The 15,616-nt window shown below is 43.6% G+C and overlaps 2 protein-coding genes across 2 annotated transcripts; both read right to left on the bottom strand.

The window, feature by feature from the left end:
- Positions 1 to 432: 432 nt before the first annotated feature.
- On the bottom strand, positions 433 to 4,176 carry LOC306795915 (protein phosphatase 1 regulatory subunit 3E). Its single transcript, XM_079294622.1, has one exon. The coding sequence runs from the start codon at positions 4,159 to 4,161 to the stop codon at positions 3,238 to 3,240; it is 924 nt and encodes a 307-aa protein (XP_079150748.1). The 5' UTR covers positions 4,162 to 4,176; the 3' UTR covers positions 433 to 3,237.
- A 3,591-nt stretch (positions 4,177 to 7,767) lies between these two features.
- atmin (ATM interactor) lies at positions 7,768 to 15,105 on the bottom strand. Its single transcript, XM_079287116.1, has 4 exons — positions 14,811 to 15,105; positions 12,057 to 12,182; positions 11,579 to 11,778; positions 7,768 to 11,471 (listed from the first exon to the last, which is right to left on the bottom strand). Exons 1-4 carry the CDS (start codon positions 15,087 to 15,089, stop codon positions 9,701 to 9,703), a joined length of 2,376 nt encoding a protein of 791 aa, XP_079143242.1. The 5' UTR covers positions 15,090 to 15,105; the 3' UTR covers positions 7,768 to 9,700.
- Positions 15,106 to 15,616: the final 511 nt, after the last annotated feature.

The raw sequence follows: 15,616 nt of genomic DNA, 5'->3' as shown, positions 1-15,616 counted from the left end.
ATACGATGGATATTAATAAGACAAGTGATTTAGGCTTTCCACAGTGACAGAAAAGAGCAGTGAAACAGGACACAGAATGGAAAACATCTTGTTAAGTAGCTATTAACAGAAGATGATTTCATATGGTGACTTTCAACCCTGCCCCTTTCCTTGTTCTCACTCAAAGTGCATTAGATCTGCTTTGACTGAGTCTGCTCAGTATCAGCTACAATCATACGTCGCTCATACGTGCATCTGGCCTTACCTGTCTTGCCCAGATATGTTCCAGAGTCCATGTTTTCATCCATCATCAATCACAACTTTTTAACAAACAAGCACTTGCATTCTTCAATCTTTCCAGCTTCATGTCACTAAGTAACTTTTATTTTCGTAAGGCAATGTACACAGCTGTTTCCAATGTATTAATTTCATTCAGATACACCGCGGTGCATATTTCAGGGGAGATTCTGCAGTAAACATAATTTTGAGACAAATGATTGCAGTTTGTTACAAGCAGATAGTATGATATTGAAGACATATGTATATATATATATATATTTCTATATATTTACAATTAAATATAATAGCAAGTGTGCTTTCGGATTTCATTAAGTTTGGGCTCATACGTTATTTTCCAACTTCCCAGGATCATCTGAAGACAACTTTTCCAATTCATTTCTCAATTTTGCTTTGGAAATACTTCAAAATACACACAACGTAGAACAGCAACAGGAAGACATTCAATGTGAAACATTAAGACATTTATATACATATCTATATATATCAGTGAGTTGTGATGCAAAATGTCATGTGTTCATTGAGGTGAAAATCTAATCAGACCAGAAGCCATTCATGTTGTTTATGGTGAGGATGCACCAACAACAGCCGTGTGGGGGATACCAGGCTAACACGTAGCACTGGTATCTTACACTTTCCACATCATGACATGCCAATGTCATTTATGTCAAGCAAACTAAGCAATCTCAAACTGTACACTGTTGTAGTAACTCTACATCGTCTGTGTTGGCAGTGATGAATTGGTATTGATGCATCTCGGGATCCCATCAGAAGTCTCATCCTGGATAATTAATGCTTTCTGGTATTGCACAGCATGAATGTTTGAACAAAGTTGACACAGACCACATGCAAACACCCACTGATTTAACAGCATAACACACAGGAAGCTCTGCCGTGGCCAGACTTTTTATATCCACAGTGTACTTAAACTAACAGGTGAGAAAATGCAGGTCTGTGTGTGATACATGAAGAGAGAGCAAATATCACCTCAGCGCTGGCAATCTATCACTTCAGCAAAACTATTCGGACAACATCAGCATTGACAACATTGCCAGGTTTAGATACAAACATTACTGATGGATTTCACAGTGGAACTGCTCCAAAAACTAAGTGGTTACAGGAATAGTCTTTTTCCACATCCCGACCTGATGGCCTCATTAGATTGAGCGCCTCGCTCTGAGGCCATGCTGATGTCAACAATGGACAAAGTGATGTTGAGATTACAGTCAGAGCACTGGATTTAAAAACATCCTGCCTGTTGTTTGTCTACTTGCTGAACTGGAGTCTCAACTTTCTACATGGCCAACAACATTTATAATATCACACACTTACAAAAAGCATGAAGAATATTTGCATTTTTAATGAAACTCGTTTTCCTACGACATGCACGCCTGTTTACCACAAAGGACACGATCGCATATGGTCTGGAGCAGGTTTGGAAGACTGACCGCCAGTGGATTACTTAAAGCCGCACGGATTAGCTGTTGTCCGGAAATGGTAGACTGGTTGATCAACATCACTCATGGTTTATGGTATGAAAATGAAGTATCAAACAGTCAGGTGGCTTCAACCATTTTCGTCAGGTGTAAGAAGCAGCACTATTCATGCACAGTGGCGACTGAGGATATCATAATTTACTTTTACAGCCAGTTCAACACATTCGTCCGTGTGATAGCTACTTTGTTAAAAACACTGCCCTAGGAAAATCAGTTACACGGTGCAATCAATCACCAATAGAAATGAATACACACGGTGTTCTGTATCTGTTAGAAAATAATTACTGTGACAAAAACATCTGCTTTGTAACGATCAACCTGAAGAAGAAGAGAAAAGGTCTGCATGTAATCTGGCGTCAATTGAACATGGCAAACATTGCTACTAAATATCTTTTCCTTGGTGGGACAACAACCACGCTCACGTGGTTCCTTCTATCACAGTACAGTATGCGAGTGTTGAAGCACATGCTTTATAAACCTAAACTTTATGATTCGATGGATGATGCTGTTATAGTTAAGCTATTGTTTTTCTAGAGAAAACATTTTCATTGCCTTTGAACTTTGGTTAGGGAAAATATTTTTTGCAATAATTCAGCAGATAAATATACAATGTGTGTTGAATAGGTGCAAATATATGGCTGGTTTATGGCTAATGGTGTCTCTAGATTAAAAGCCTCCGTGAGGACACTAGCTAATACCCAATGCCTCTATACTTTATTTTTTTAAGTTTAAGGATGATAGCCATCAAATGCATTTAGTTTAGTTAAGCCAAATGAAGACAATACTGTATTCAAAATATTCACTGCACAACGTCCCACATCAAGGCTTTAAATAAGGCATTTTCAATGGCATGACAGTGGGGAAATTGTTTTTTGTTTATGTAAAATACCTGCCAATGTTTTCTGTTCATCAACAAGACAATGTGTGTATGTTTCTCCCAGCCTGCAGGAGACTACTATATATAGTTCGCTTGATATCCATATCAGCCAAGATGCTTTCTGATTCCCATCAAGACAATATATTCGCACGCAAGCAAAACAAACTGATAATTTAAACATCACCGTGCCACCAAATCATTTTACAGCATCTCCTGAAAGGAACAGTGATGCCCGAAGTTGGCATTGTCCAGCACGTTTCCCGTGGCACGTGTTTCTACATTACATAACGTGACCATGCCCTCCCAAAGGGCACCAAGCTGTACGCAGAACCCTGACATCAAGGCAAATTATCTAACAGGATCCCTCTCCGGGCACCCATCAAAGGCGTTTACTGTCTTCGACCCTAAATCTGTTACTACAGCGGGGCAAATATTTGAATTATTATGGAAACAATTTTCAGTGTTACAGCTTTGTGTGTAGCTGGCAATGGCAGAAAAGAACATGTTTAACAAGTTACAGTCATACTTTAGATATCCGGGGATGAGTAACGCGCAAATTACGCACGCAGACGGAAAGTGCGACACAGCTCAGATAAAGTGAATCCATCCATTCTCCCATTCCCGCGGTGGGGACATCTTGAACCGGTGACGCCGCACTTTGTAGTTGTTCCCATTATTATTGTCCCAGAACTCTTTCCCACCGACACAGTATTTAATTGCAAACTGAAATGTGCCTCCGCTGTCGAGATAGGTGGGCATCACTATCTTGAAAGAGAACTTATCAGTGTCACCGTCACTTGAGTCGGGAACATAGGACGCCAGACTGTCCATGAATGTTATCCAGTTGTTCAGAGAATACCGCAAAGAGACGCTCTTTTCGAAAGCCGTATTTAACACGCGCACAAACCCGGAGAGGCTGAATTCGTCCGCCTGGACGGTCTCTAACATGACTTTCACCTCCCTCACTTTCTGCTCAAAGCCGGGTACTGTGCCTGGGTTGGTGAACTGCAACTCCATGCACACAGACTGCGCAGGGGCACGCGGGAATTTTGTGTCCAAATGATTAAGGTGGAGGTGTCCTTTGGTTAGTTTGGCCAATATGCGCTCCGGCACCTCGGGCTCATCTGCATCATTGAAGTGCTTCACTGAAATGAGCTCCAGGCCAAGGGAGTCGGCGAACCGGACCTTTTTCTGACTGGTTGGACTTCTGGTGCGGGATATCTCTAACTTTGCTCTCTCTGTGGATGTAGGCAGCGACTTGCACCTCCGACGCAGATTTGGACTCTGTGGCGGCTTCAGGAAGATCTCTCTGCCCCGTGGTCTCTCTTCCACCACGGGGATCTCGGTGCTTTCGCAAGTATCGTCAACCATATCAAAATCGTCCCCATCATCAAGCCGCGGGTTTGCCGCTGCCAGGCTTCCAAACAGTCCGGCAATGCAGCTGTAGTTCCTCGGCAGGCAATTCTTTGGGGGCAGCATGATCACGACTGGATGCACCGACTCCGTTTCCATAAAATGCAGCAGCTCCTGCACTGCAGAGCCGAAGTGGTCGTGATGGGGAAGACGGCGCGTGGAGAGATGCAGCCGTCAGCTGTCAGCGTCTCCCTCGCGGATAGGCGCTCCGGCTGCGTCAGAGGCTGACACTGTGCCGCTCTGGACCAATAAAGCAAGCGGGTGTTTGCTCCTGTAGATCCGTCACTTTAAATTTCGGTGTGTGAAAAAATAGATGTCACACTGTCTGCTTATTGCAAAAATAATTAAAAGGGAGACACGTCGTCCTCGGCAGCGACCGTCGCTCCTTTTCGTTTTCCATGTGGGGAACGCGCAGTGTCCTCTCACAGCTGAGTTTGACGTCTGCAGTCAGAAGCTCTACGTGCAGAACTGAACGTTGCAACAAACCAAAATGGTTTCCTCCTTCACAAGAGACAAACCGGTTATAACTTCCTGTATTTCACAATGTGGCGTCTAAATGACATTATCAACAGGACATGAGGAAATAAAGGACTGATTTTAAACACACTGGTGTTTGTATTGGGCATTATCTGTAATGTGGTAATACAATACGACTTGATAGTTCCCTATCATGAAGAGTCTATATTCTGTTTTACTGTATTCTATTATATTACATGCATCACATGATTACCGTGTAAATTAAAACGTATTGCATAACGCAGATGTAATAATTCATCTGGAGCGCATTCAGCCCCCCCCCTCTCCTCCTCTCTTTTGTTTAATCTACGTCACTTCTTCCAGGGTTGCTCTACGGGTTGCTATGTCGACGGTGTTGCTGCTCGTCTCTAAAGGCATTCACCGCTTCTGTGGAAAAACTCTGTGGACCGGAAAGACACCTCTCCACGATGGGTAGTGGCAGTTGTTGTTTGTAAATGGTGCTTTTGGATATGGGAATAGTGACAGAAAACATTTAAAATGCTACAGAGACGGAGGATGGTGAGTAAAGATTGGTGTAACGTTTCTAACGTTTCAAACTAAACTATTTGACGTGTGAAGCTTAATGTACCTCTTACAGGTTGTTTTGGTATATTCTTGTTGTTTTTCTTCCAGATATCACCATGAAGCACATGGGATAAACGGCATAATGGCGACATTAAAAGAAGTGGATCACATAGTTGTGAATGGATCAGAAGAGGAGCTTCCAACACAGGAGGAAGCGGTTGAGGAGCAGACACCAGAGAGGAGACATGTTGATGTCCTTCTAGACATCAGTGAGGAGGACTTCATGAAAGAACTGGAGCCACATGAGTGTCATTGTTACTCTGGTTGGGAAGACGCAGTAAGTGAATGAATATCTTCTGACAGCAAACCTTGCCTTAATCTGATGAAGTGAAGTAGGTACCAACAATGTATGCAGGTGTCTTCTACAGTTTGGAGTCAGCGGCAAAATCATTTTCAAATGGTCTGCTGCAATTTTGGATAAATGATTCTATTTTTCAATATAGAATTTCCCCCTTATATGAGTAAAAGTTACTCACTCTCACCCACTGTCATTATTAGCATCGTTTTTACTTTTAACATCTGTCTCAATAAGTAATTATGTTGGTGCATTTTTAGTGTAAACATTTAAAGATCATATTTATTTTGAAAACAGGTTCATGGTTGGGCCAGAGTTGCTCCACTGAGCTGCATACTTTTGACTCAGAAGAAAAAACATGCTGACAACCCAAGGCCCTTGACTGTTGACCCAACGATCCTCGATGCTAACAGCTCAACCAGCATTGCAGAGCGCCGCTGTGAGTCTCATGTGGGTCTGCATAACAGCTTCAAGAAACCCATCCCATTAAACCAGCACACGGGGTCCTGGGGTAACACTGCTGTGGAAGCTCTGCAGAAAGATGGTTCAGAATGGTCTGCCCTCAATCCTTTGCAGAAAACCACCTCAAAACTTCCGCTCGAAGAAAAGATAGAGAAGGAAGGGACGCTCAGGGACACGTCTTCGCAGCCTCAAGATCTCCCCTCGAAATACTCGAACAACGGAGCCACTAAGCCTCAGAAACAACGGTATAGGCCCAATAATACGGTGGCTCCTGTTAAAAACATCACATTTTTGCCAGCAATTATATCAATACCCCCGATTCCTCAGACAGTCAGTAGCCAGCTCTGCGGTGGCAGGAAGGCTCAAGAAGGAGAAACCATAGAGGAAAACTGCTTGGTCTTGGATGCGAGGAGCAGGACCAGAGGAGCTAGAGTGGACCGTACTGCTAACCCAGAGCCTCCCTCTCACTCTGCAGTCCTGACCTCCAAGTACCAGACATGTCAGCACAGCCCCCACTTGTTCTCTGCTGTGAGTGTTCCTATACACAAGAGGTATCAAGTACCTATGTCTTCCAAACCGGACACAGTGCACCGCACTAGCTCCTCAACGGCCGAGAGCCTCACGCAGGCCCTCCCCTCCAGCACCGCATCACATGCACAAGGCCATTCGTACCCAAGCAAGACTGTGTGTATGTAGTATGCGACCATTTGAAATGCTCAGGTTCAACAAAGTACAAACACCTTTTATCTTTTGTTTTTCATAATGAATGCCTCAGACTCACATTTGACAATATTTCCATTAAATTGGTTGTAAGAATAAATCAAGGTGAGACACGTTCATAAGAGCAACAAATCGCTGAGGTAATTCCTTTGGCATATTTCAGAACATACTAACCGCAACAGTCGAGTGAACAGATTAAATGTGAAGCTATTCGTGTCATTTGTGCTTTTTTGTTTTGTTCGGACCAGTTCCTACAAGTGCCTTTTCAGCTGTTCTAGTTACCTAGCAACGGTGCAGCTACCTCATCAGAAGTATAGCAGTGCGCCTGCTTCACACTTCCTTCTATTTGAAACCTCAGCCCCAAGCTACAGATCTGTCACAACTGAAGCGTTGCAGTGTAGCCTGTGACCATACATGATGACACAAAGTGTTGCCAAACTACTGCCTCTGCTCTGTCAAATGTAACAGTGCACAAGTGAGTGATTCCTGATGGATTCTCAGGGTTATCAATGCATTATGCTGACATCCGTCATGTCGGTCTCCAAAGGCCAGCCAACATTATTTACAACTGGTATGATCTGGTTACCTTGCTTTATTGTACTACCTCTGTTGTTTAACTGCCCTGAGTAAATGATCCACTTAGTGGGATTGTTCTATATTCAAAAGAGATGTCGTGTAAACCTAAATAGACAAAACTTCAGTCTTACCTGAATGTGAATGTAGAATGAAATGGTCCCTTAACACAGACATGTAAAGAGTTGCTATATTCAGCACAAGCCAGGATCCAGCATGTCTATATTCAGTGAGATGTCGCTGCATCAATGTGAAAAGATATGATTCATGTTGTTCTATAATGAAATGTACAAAGAAAAAGGATTTGTACAACTAAATCATATCTTTAACTTAGCTTGTTTATATGTTTACTACAGGAGAACTAAATGTATTACACATTGAAGAAAGCATCACCAAAACATCTGTGCAATGTATTCCACTGTGCTGAACTGAGACGCTCAATTAAAGGATCAAGCTGACTGATTTAGGTGCGTCTGTTTTTTGTATCGTTTTGAGTGCAAAATGTGTTTTTCTTCCACCTTTGTTGTAATGTAAGTGACAAGGAGCACAATATACACTTTCCAGCAGTTTATTAACAACATCTGTAGTGTAGCTTCAACAATTAATCAAGGCAACCATCAACTCTACACACATAGGCAACAAACTCAAATTATGCTGAAACAAATATTTTGTGCTGGGAAAACATCTGCATGCACTCCCTACAAAGAGAAAATAAAGCACTGGCATTGACACTTGAGTCCGACTTCTACATAGCTCTGTTTAAAGCAAATCAAACCCCCGAGCCACTCAGCCAGCAGGGAGACGCTGTGGAGAAAGCAAAGTCCTTATAACAGGGAAATGATCCTTCAACTGTTTGGACATGGTGCGGGTTAAACCGGGGCAGTGTCATGTTCTGTACATCCTTCAGTTTGTAAAAGCTTAAACAGCATTAGCCACCCTTCAATGAAACCTGTCAAACTACAATAAAATGCTGCAGAGCATTATTTTCATGTGACAGAACAGAAATCTTGACGATAAGGGGACAGTCCAATACTTCATGCAAACATGACGCAAAATACCAAAATTGTTTGATCGTTTTCCAAAACAAAATGAAATATGTGAAAGCAGCACGTTGTCTGTAACAGAACTAAAGCTAATACTTGGGTTAAGGCACCAACAAAACATAATCAAGGCCTTTAGCTCTAGCTTCTAGTGTGGTGCCTGTGATTAATGAGGTAACTCAGTGCAACAATATCATGACAGCAAAACATTAAGTTAAGTTACTTGGAGACATTTAAAAAAAAATGAATAAATTAAAATTTGGCAGCCGATAAGGGTGGAAAACCTGATGATTTTAACAGGACTCCTTTCAGTCAACATAAGGTGGTGAATGCATACGATAGGTCTATGTGTTTCTGTATAGTAACATCACTGGAGTACTGCGACTGTATACACTTACACCCAGCTAATGAACAAGTCAAACACAATTACAGCAGAGTCTGCTTATTGACTTGAACAGACTGCTTCGCTGGAGGCCCAGACACACAAAAAAGAAAGTGTTTTACGCAACATCAAACTTCACCATCACGTTTCAATGAAAGGTGCGCAACAACTTACAAGACAAAACAATTTTTTTTATTTATTTTTTTTACTTGTGCCACATCTGTATGTGTAACGCTATGTTTCAGAGGCTTTGAGCAAAGCCTTGTTCACCGTTAAAGGCTTTACGGGGTTTTATTTTGGAAAACATGAAGCCGATTTCCACCGGTCAAGTTTTCCACTGGCGGCAAAGCTTACAGGATGTTATTAGAGTTTATAGTCTTGCTGCCGCTGACAAGGCAACACCAACAAGGCAGCCATTAGATGCACAAGCTGAGAGTACCGGTAGATATATTAGGTTTCTGTTCTGCTGACCAAGTCAATGCTTCATGCACATTTCCAGACAAACTAAATGTACAATGTTATTTGTTGTACACCTAAGATGACATTGTTTCCATGCAGAGTATGCATATCTGAGAGCTGTCACACAGACTAATACATTTATAAGCCTTTTTTTTGTTTTTTTTGACAACCACGTACAGCTAAAGATGTCATCCCTTTTAAGTGCAGATCTTACATTGACAAAATGTTGAGTCATTTTTAAACTGCTAGTAAGACCAAACAGTGAAAACCAGTCATAGCGGTTGTACATTGAAATATTAACGTAAACTGGCATTTCAGACAAAATACACATACAATATATATTAATTTATGTGCAAATAAATATGTAAACTGTCACAGGAGCTGATGAATCATGCCCGTTGAGCAAATAAAGTGCAGCCGAGCTGTCAGGGTATGGACCTGGAGAGGCTCTGGGCATCTCCAGTGGAATGTTGAAAGACATTTTCGCAGACTTCTTACTGCTAAGACGGTGGTCCGCTGGACGACAGCGCCGACTGATTCCTCACACAGGACCAGGCAGGCGTGAGAAACCTGTACTGCAAAAGCTTTAGAGTCACTGAGAGGGCTTCAGCTGTTGGGTTTCTCAGGGTGCTGAAAGAGAGCACACAGCTCCTCACACGTCTGCGTTTCCACAGAGCTGAAATGGGACTCCATATTCCACGCCAGGTCTGCTGACAGGAAGTCGTCCATGACCGTCTGCGTTTCGTTGCTCGTTAGGAAGAGGTGACCAAGGCCCTCCGCCTGGCTGGTCACGGTCTGTGTCTCTGTGCTGTTCAGCAGTCTGGCTTGCTCACACTGACTCGCGGGAGTCTGAGCGGAGAGACCTGTGGCGAATAAAGGGAGATCCGTCTGCGTTTCTGTATCCGAAGACTCTGTGCTCATAGAAAAGCTTGAATGTCGCAGAATGCTGCCCAGGGGCATGTGGCTTCCGGCGTTCAGCAGGAAATTGAGGTCAGTCTGAGTTTGAGTGTCGAACAGCTCCAGGTCGCTGGCCTGGGTTCGACTTGGTCCCTCACTTTGGTCCAGTTCATCCATCAGAAGGAAGTCCGTCTGGGTCTGGATGTCCAGAGACTCCAGCGGCGTGTCATCACCCAGTCCTCCCAGCTCACTCTCCTCCGTCTGTGTCTGGATGTGCACGGCATTGAGAAACTCCTCGAAGTCAAAGTCAATGCCGTTGTGTTGCTCCTGAACAGATCCCAGAACTGACCCGCAGCCTTCAGATGCCACCGTGAGCACCTGGTGGCCCGACATGCTGTCAGACAGAATGTTTTCTAAATCACTTAACAAGGTCATCGTTTGGGTCTGATTATCGGCCATGTTGTTGGAGTTGAGCTCATCTGTCTGCACCCCAAAACACATACCACCAGCTGACTTAGAGTCCTCGTATATACTGCTTCCGGTGAGAGTGTCATTTACGTCCAGAGCGGTCTGAGTGGAGACACTGAGGGAGTCGCTGTCGAATAGGTCAGAGCACATGATGGCCTGCTGCTGAGCCTTATCATCCGATTGTGGCAGGGAAAAATATGTCTGTGTCTGCCTGGTTTTGTACGGGTGTACAGACGAAGAGCAACAAGGAATTTGCCCCACGCACTGGCCATCTGTCTGCGCTCCAATGGAGGATGTGGCTTTAGTCCGGGAGGAGAATGTCTGGGTTTCAACACTGACTGGCAGGAGGACTTGGGCACTCACGCTAATGTCTGTTTGGGAGCAGGACGACACCGAGGAGTCACCCACTGAGCACAACCCCATTCCCTCCCCGACCCCCACTCCTGTAAACACTTTCGACAAGTACGACTTGTCCGTCTGAATGTTGGTGGAGGTGCTTCTTCCCCGTTGCTCTGCCAGGCTGGCTAAGTCATCTGTGCTGGCGGGGTCCAGACTGACCTGCACCCCGGTGCTAATGGGCCCCAGGCTGGAGCGCGAAGTAGGCATGCTGTCCTTGAAACACAACCTCTTAGCATCCAGTTGGGGGACCACAGCACCATGTGGCAGGAGGTGAAGGGTGCTGACGGAGCCTTGGCTGTCCACAGCCAGCACTACAGACCTCAGAGCCCCGCTTTCTGTAGACGGAAGAAGGACCGGCAAGTGGGCCAGCTGCATCACAGGAATGCTGACCAAAGCCATCTTGGGCTTTGGTAGCAGCAACTTCTGGAAGCTCCTGCGGGGGTTGGAGTTCTGATTCACCGAGTCTGGGATATGAACCGTTGTATCAGAAGGGAGCACAGCCTCCGTCAGCTCTTTACTGGCAAGCATGATCTGAAAGGTTGACTCGATGGTCTTAAGCTTTTCGGGACCACTTAACAATTTCTCCATCTTTCGCTTTTTTACTGGAGGGATCCTGTATAAGAAACAAAACAGACACAGAGAAAGCCAGCCACATCAATGTTTAGCCAAACCCAAACCCAAGTTTCAATAGAAATCACTCTGGACCATGCGGGTACATGCCTGTGTTCTGTAGGAATCTCGTGACCCGTCCTGTAGATGTGCGAGAGTAGAGCAGCCCTGCTAGCATAGGGGCAGCCACATGTGCAGTGGTAAGTCTTCCCACAGTCTTCTATGTGCCTCTTTAGGTCCCACTCTGTGCTGTAGCCATTGCTGCACTTGAAGCACTTGTGTTTTTTCTCTGCATGCATCTTCATGAAGTGCTACAATGAAACAGACGAAAGACCAAAGAATGTATCGCATACACTTGCTTTTATTTGTGTTACTTCTTTAATTGCCAGTATTGCGGGAGGGGTTAAAGATCTTTTATCCTCCTTTACATCACTCCTGTAAGATTGATTTTTGAAACATATTTGGTTGTGGAGTTATACATTGGTTGTGGAGTTATACATTAGGAGCCATTCCTGCAGAACTGAGACCTCATAATGTTATGTAATTGATCACGTGGATAGGATTACATGTCATTGGAGGAAAGGCTTACTTGCTTAACCAGGGAGAACTGGGAGAAGGGTCTGTTGGGCCCCCTGGGACATCCCTCAATAGGACAGCAGTAAAGCTTCTGAGAGCCCTTCATGTCCTTTCTGACTGTAGGATTCACAATACCGTCCTGAGGGTGACGATGGCAGCGGACGAGAGAGAGCGCGAGAGAGCGAGAGAGAGATTAGCATTTTTATATCATACCCATACTCAGCGGCAGTGTTAAAGAACACTGCAAATTCCTTGGTCACCAAGTAAAGAAAGGCCTGTAAGACATTCCAAGATTTAAGCTGAACTGAGGTTTTACTTACAAACATACAAACATTTCTTACAGTAACTGCTGTGAAAAGGTACTCAATGTCAACTATGCTGTACAACTCCAAAATGCTGTCTTTTTATTCCAATTTCTATTCATTTTTTAAAAAGGTGTCACTATGACTCTGGAAAATAAAGTGATGGTTGTACATGGCGTACAATAAATATGATATTGTGTATTCAAAATGTTCCCATATTTCTAGGCTCTGCTTCACATGACTGAAAAATAAATGAATGAGCTTGCTTGGCAGCACATGGGATACAACAGTTTGCTGTACCACTGCTTCTCTTGTAGTCCCGAGGCACACTTGCTAAAGCAGCTGTCAGCACATTGTATATTTAAAAAGGTGCTCAATATGGAATTCAGAGCATATATTGCCTCCATACTGCTCTCAACACAAAGAAGGCTAAGGTAACAGTGCTAAAAGCAACAGCGGTGAAAACAAAGGCAGCAGTGGTGAAGCTCTGAATCCCACACAGAACCTTTCAATTCAATGGATAGCATACTAAGTAATATTGGTGAAGAGGCCCTTACCATTACTTTAGAGTACACCTTTTATTTCTTACACCGTTTCTTTAATTGTTTTAAAATCTCCTTTTCTTTTGCCTCATGTTTTGATGCTTTTAATGGTTTTATGTGAAGCACTTTGAATTACCTTGTTGTTGAAAGGTGCTATACAAATAAACTTGCCTAATACAGTAACAGCAGCTGCACTGAATGAACGCTGAAAACAGACAACCCATCACCCTCCATAACAGTCATTCATGCTGAAGCCTTCCAGTGGTCAGGGTCACCTCCATCTGCTGTAGCACTGGAGCTAAAGCTGACGGACACCCTCTGGTTTATCACGAGGAGTTAGCATAAACAGACAATCTGCTAAAAATAAATGTTCTTGCAGTTCGCTTTGGTGACATCATCTGGTCGTAGGCTGAAGCCTGAGTCGTGTCAAGGCAGTATTCGTCATCGGCCAGCAGCTGGCTGTGACCCAAAAGAAGAAGAAGAACTCAAGATTCACTATCTTTGCCAAACCAGGTTCAGTCCATGACCCCTTAAGTGGCCATCGCCGAGGTTAGTTCCTTTTTCTGGCAGCCTGTTCAATGCAACGATAAGTCAGAATAATTCTGCTACCCCTGCTGCTGAGGTCACTGATATAGACAGAGAGATAGCTGAAAGATAAGCCCCAAGACCAATAAGAACCAGGTTGTGAGTGATTTAAATCATTACTTCTGTGCATTGATGCAGAAAAGCTACAGTGGAGGTAAGCAGACGTAATAAAAATACAGACAAAGCATACAGAGTGAGCATTATGTCAAACAGGATATCATTACCACTGCTGACAGAAGTCTTGCAGAGCTGTAAATTAAAAATAATACGCAGCTTGTATGCTCCTTATCTCTCTTTACACAACTTAGAAAGTACAATCTGTGGGCAATGAAACATCAACATACAGGATTGGAATCAGCTGTTACTCTCAAAGTAATCAACATGTCTTTCAGTAGGCCTACAAAGATGAATGCACATGAACAGCAACTAAATAGACAATCAAAGTTACATTTAGATTAGGACCGACCACAAAACAGACTCCAACTTTCAAATATACCTGATTGTACCTTTAATTTACTATAGAACCCCTGATCGGGCCTTTAAAACACTCTTCTAGCTGCGCAACATGAACTACTTGTAAGACCTCATTTAAATTCTCACATTCACCTATTTTAAACAAAGAGCTTAGTCTATTGCAGGACAAAAGGCAGCCTTTCCCAGCAAAGAACTGCATTCATGGACGGGACACAGTGAAATACCGCCTCCCACGAGAAGCCCAGGACCAGTGAGGACAGAAGAACCAGGGTCACAAGTAAACGTGGGTCCAAACGTGTTGACTGACTGTTTAGTATTGGGAGCAGACTGTCTACAATCAGACAAGCAATAGTGCTCGTGTGGTCGTATTTTAAAGAAGGTGAAGAGGCCCTTACCATTACTTTAGAGTACAAAAAGAAAACAGGTTTAACTAATCAATGTGTACTCTAGCACAGCCAAATCAGATACTCCACACATTCATGTCCTCAGCTCCAAATAGTTCAAAAGGGCGAATCTAAGAGTAAAAACAATGCACTGACGTTAAACCTCAACCATCACATGCGATCCAAACCATCAGCGTTCATTGGTGACGTCAGCTAACTAGTTACAATGTAGCTAGCTCGACAGCAAAACGTCCGTTACGGAGCTCCACTCGCAGAAAAACTAACTTTTATCAAACGTTAAATATAACACCGTGTTTGCTAAGAATCACCAGTGTGTACCGTTAGCTAAAAATAAGTTGTGACGGATGACTTGCGTTTTCCATTTTTTTTTCTCCCCCTAATAATGAGTTAGCAAAGTTAGCATTGCAGTTACGTGAAAGCCTAAGTATGTGAACATTAGCCAGGTTTAGGACGCGTTTACCTTTATTCTGTGTGATTTAACGAGATGCATGTTCAACGCAGGTGTGTTGGGGAGAATCTTGCCACATCCTTCCACGGTGCAGAGGATGTTCGTCCTCACTTCTTTGGTCAGCTCCGTGATGGTGGGTTTTATTATGTCCCGTGACTGCGACAGAGACTCTTCGTGACATTTCGGACTGCCAGTAGTTGCGCTCTCTCTGTTTTGCACCTTGCTCGTCGCGGAGGCAGCCATGTTTCTGTGTTGACGTCTATGTTTGGCAGAGAACCCCAGTAGCAGCATTGAATGAAGAGTAGAATAAGGTCCTCCGTTTTGTCTGACAGGCTGCTTCGCCAAGAGGGCTGGGACGTCGACAGCTGAGGTTACGTCATATCCGGTATACTGGTGTACTTCCGTTTGGTATACAAAGCTGTGTCCCAATCCAGCGGCTGCATCCTTCAGAGGCTGGATTTGTAGACCGGTTGTGTCAAAGCGGCTGCGACTAGGCTGTCCCATTTCGAAGACTCCTTCAAAATTATGATGGTGATGTTAAGTAACAACACTACATTTATTTTTTAAGCAGCAGTTTTTGTTTTTATGTGTTGCTAAGAAGATGGATCACTTAGGTAGAGTTCCATCATTGTTCAAAGTAAAAAAAAACACTTTATGATGTTATAATGAATAAATATATTTTAAAATCAAGGACATTTCTCTGGAGTTTCTAGTTTTCTGCTGTGTTGAAAACGTACCGAACCATGGCACCACTGTATCGTATCGAACCGTGAATTTTGCGAACCGTTACACCCCTAATATGCACAAATAATGTTCAC

The sequence above is a fragment of the Melanostigma gelatinosum genome (genome assembly GCF_949748355.1).
Source record: "Melanostigma gelatinosum genome assembly, chromosome: 2".
NCBI classification, from domain to species: Eukaryota; Metazoa; Chordata; class Actinopteri; order Perciformes; family Zoarcidae; genus Melanostigma; species Melanostigma gelatinosum.
Note: the sequence above shows the minus strand (reverse complement) of the source record. Positions and strands in the feature narration are given on the sequence as shown.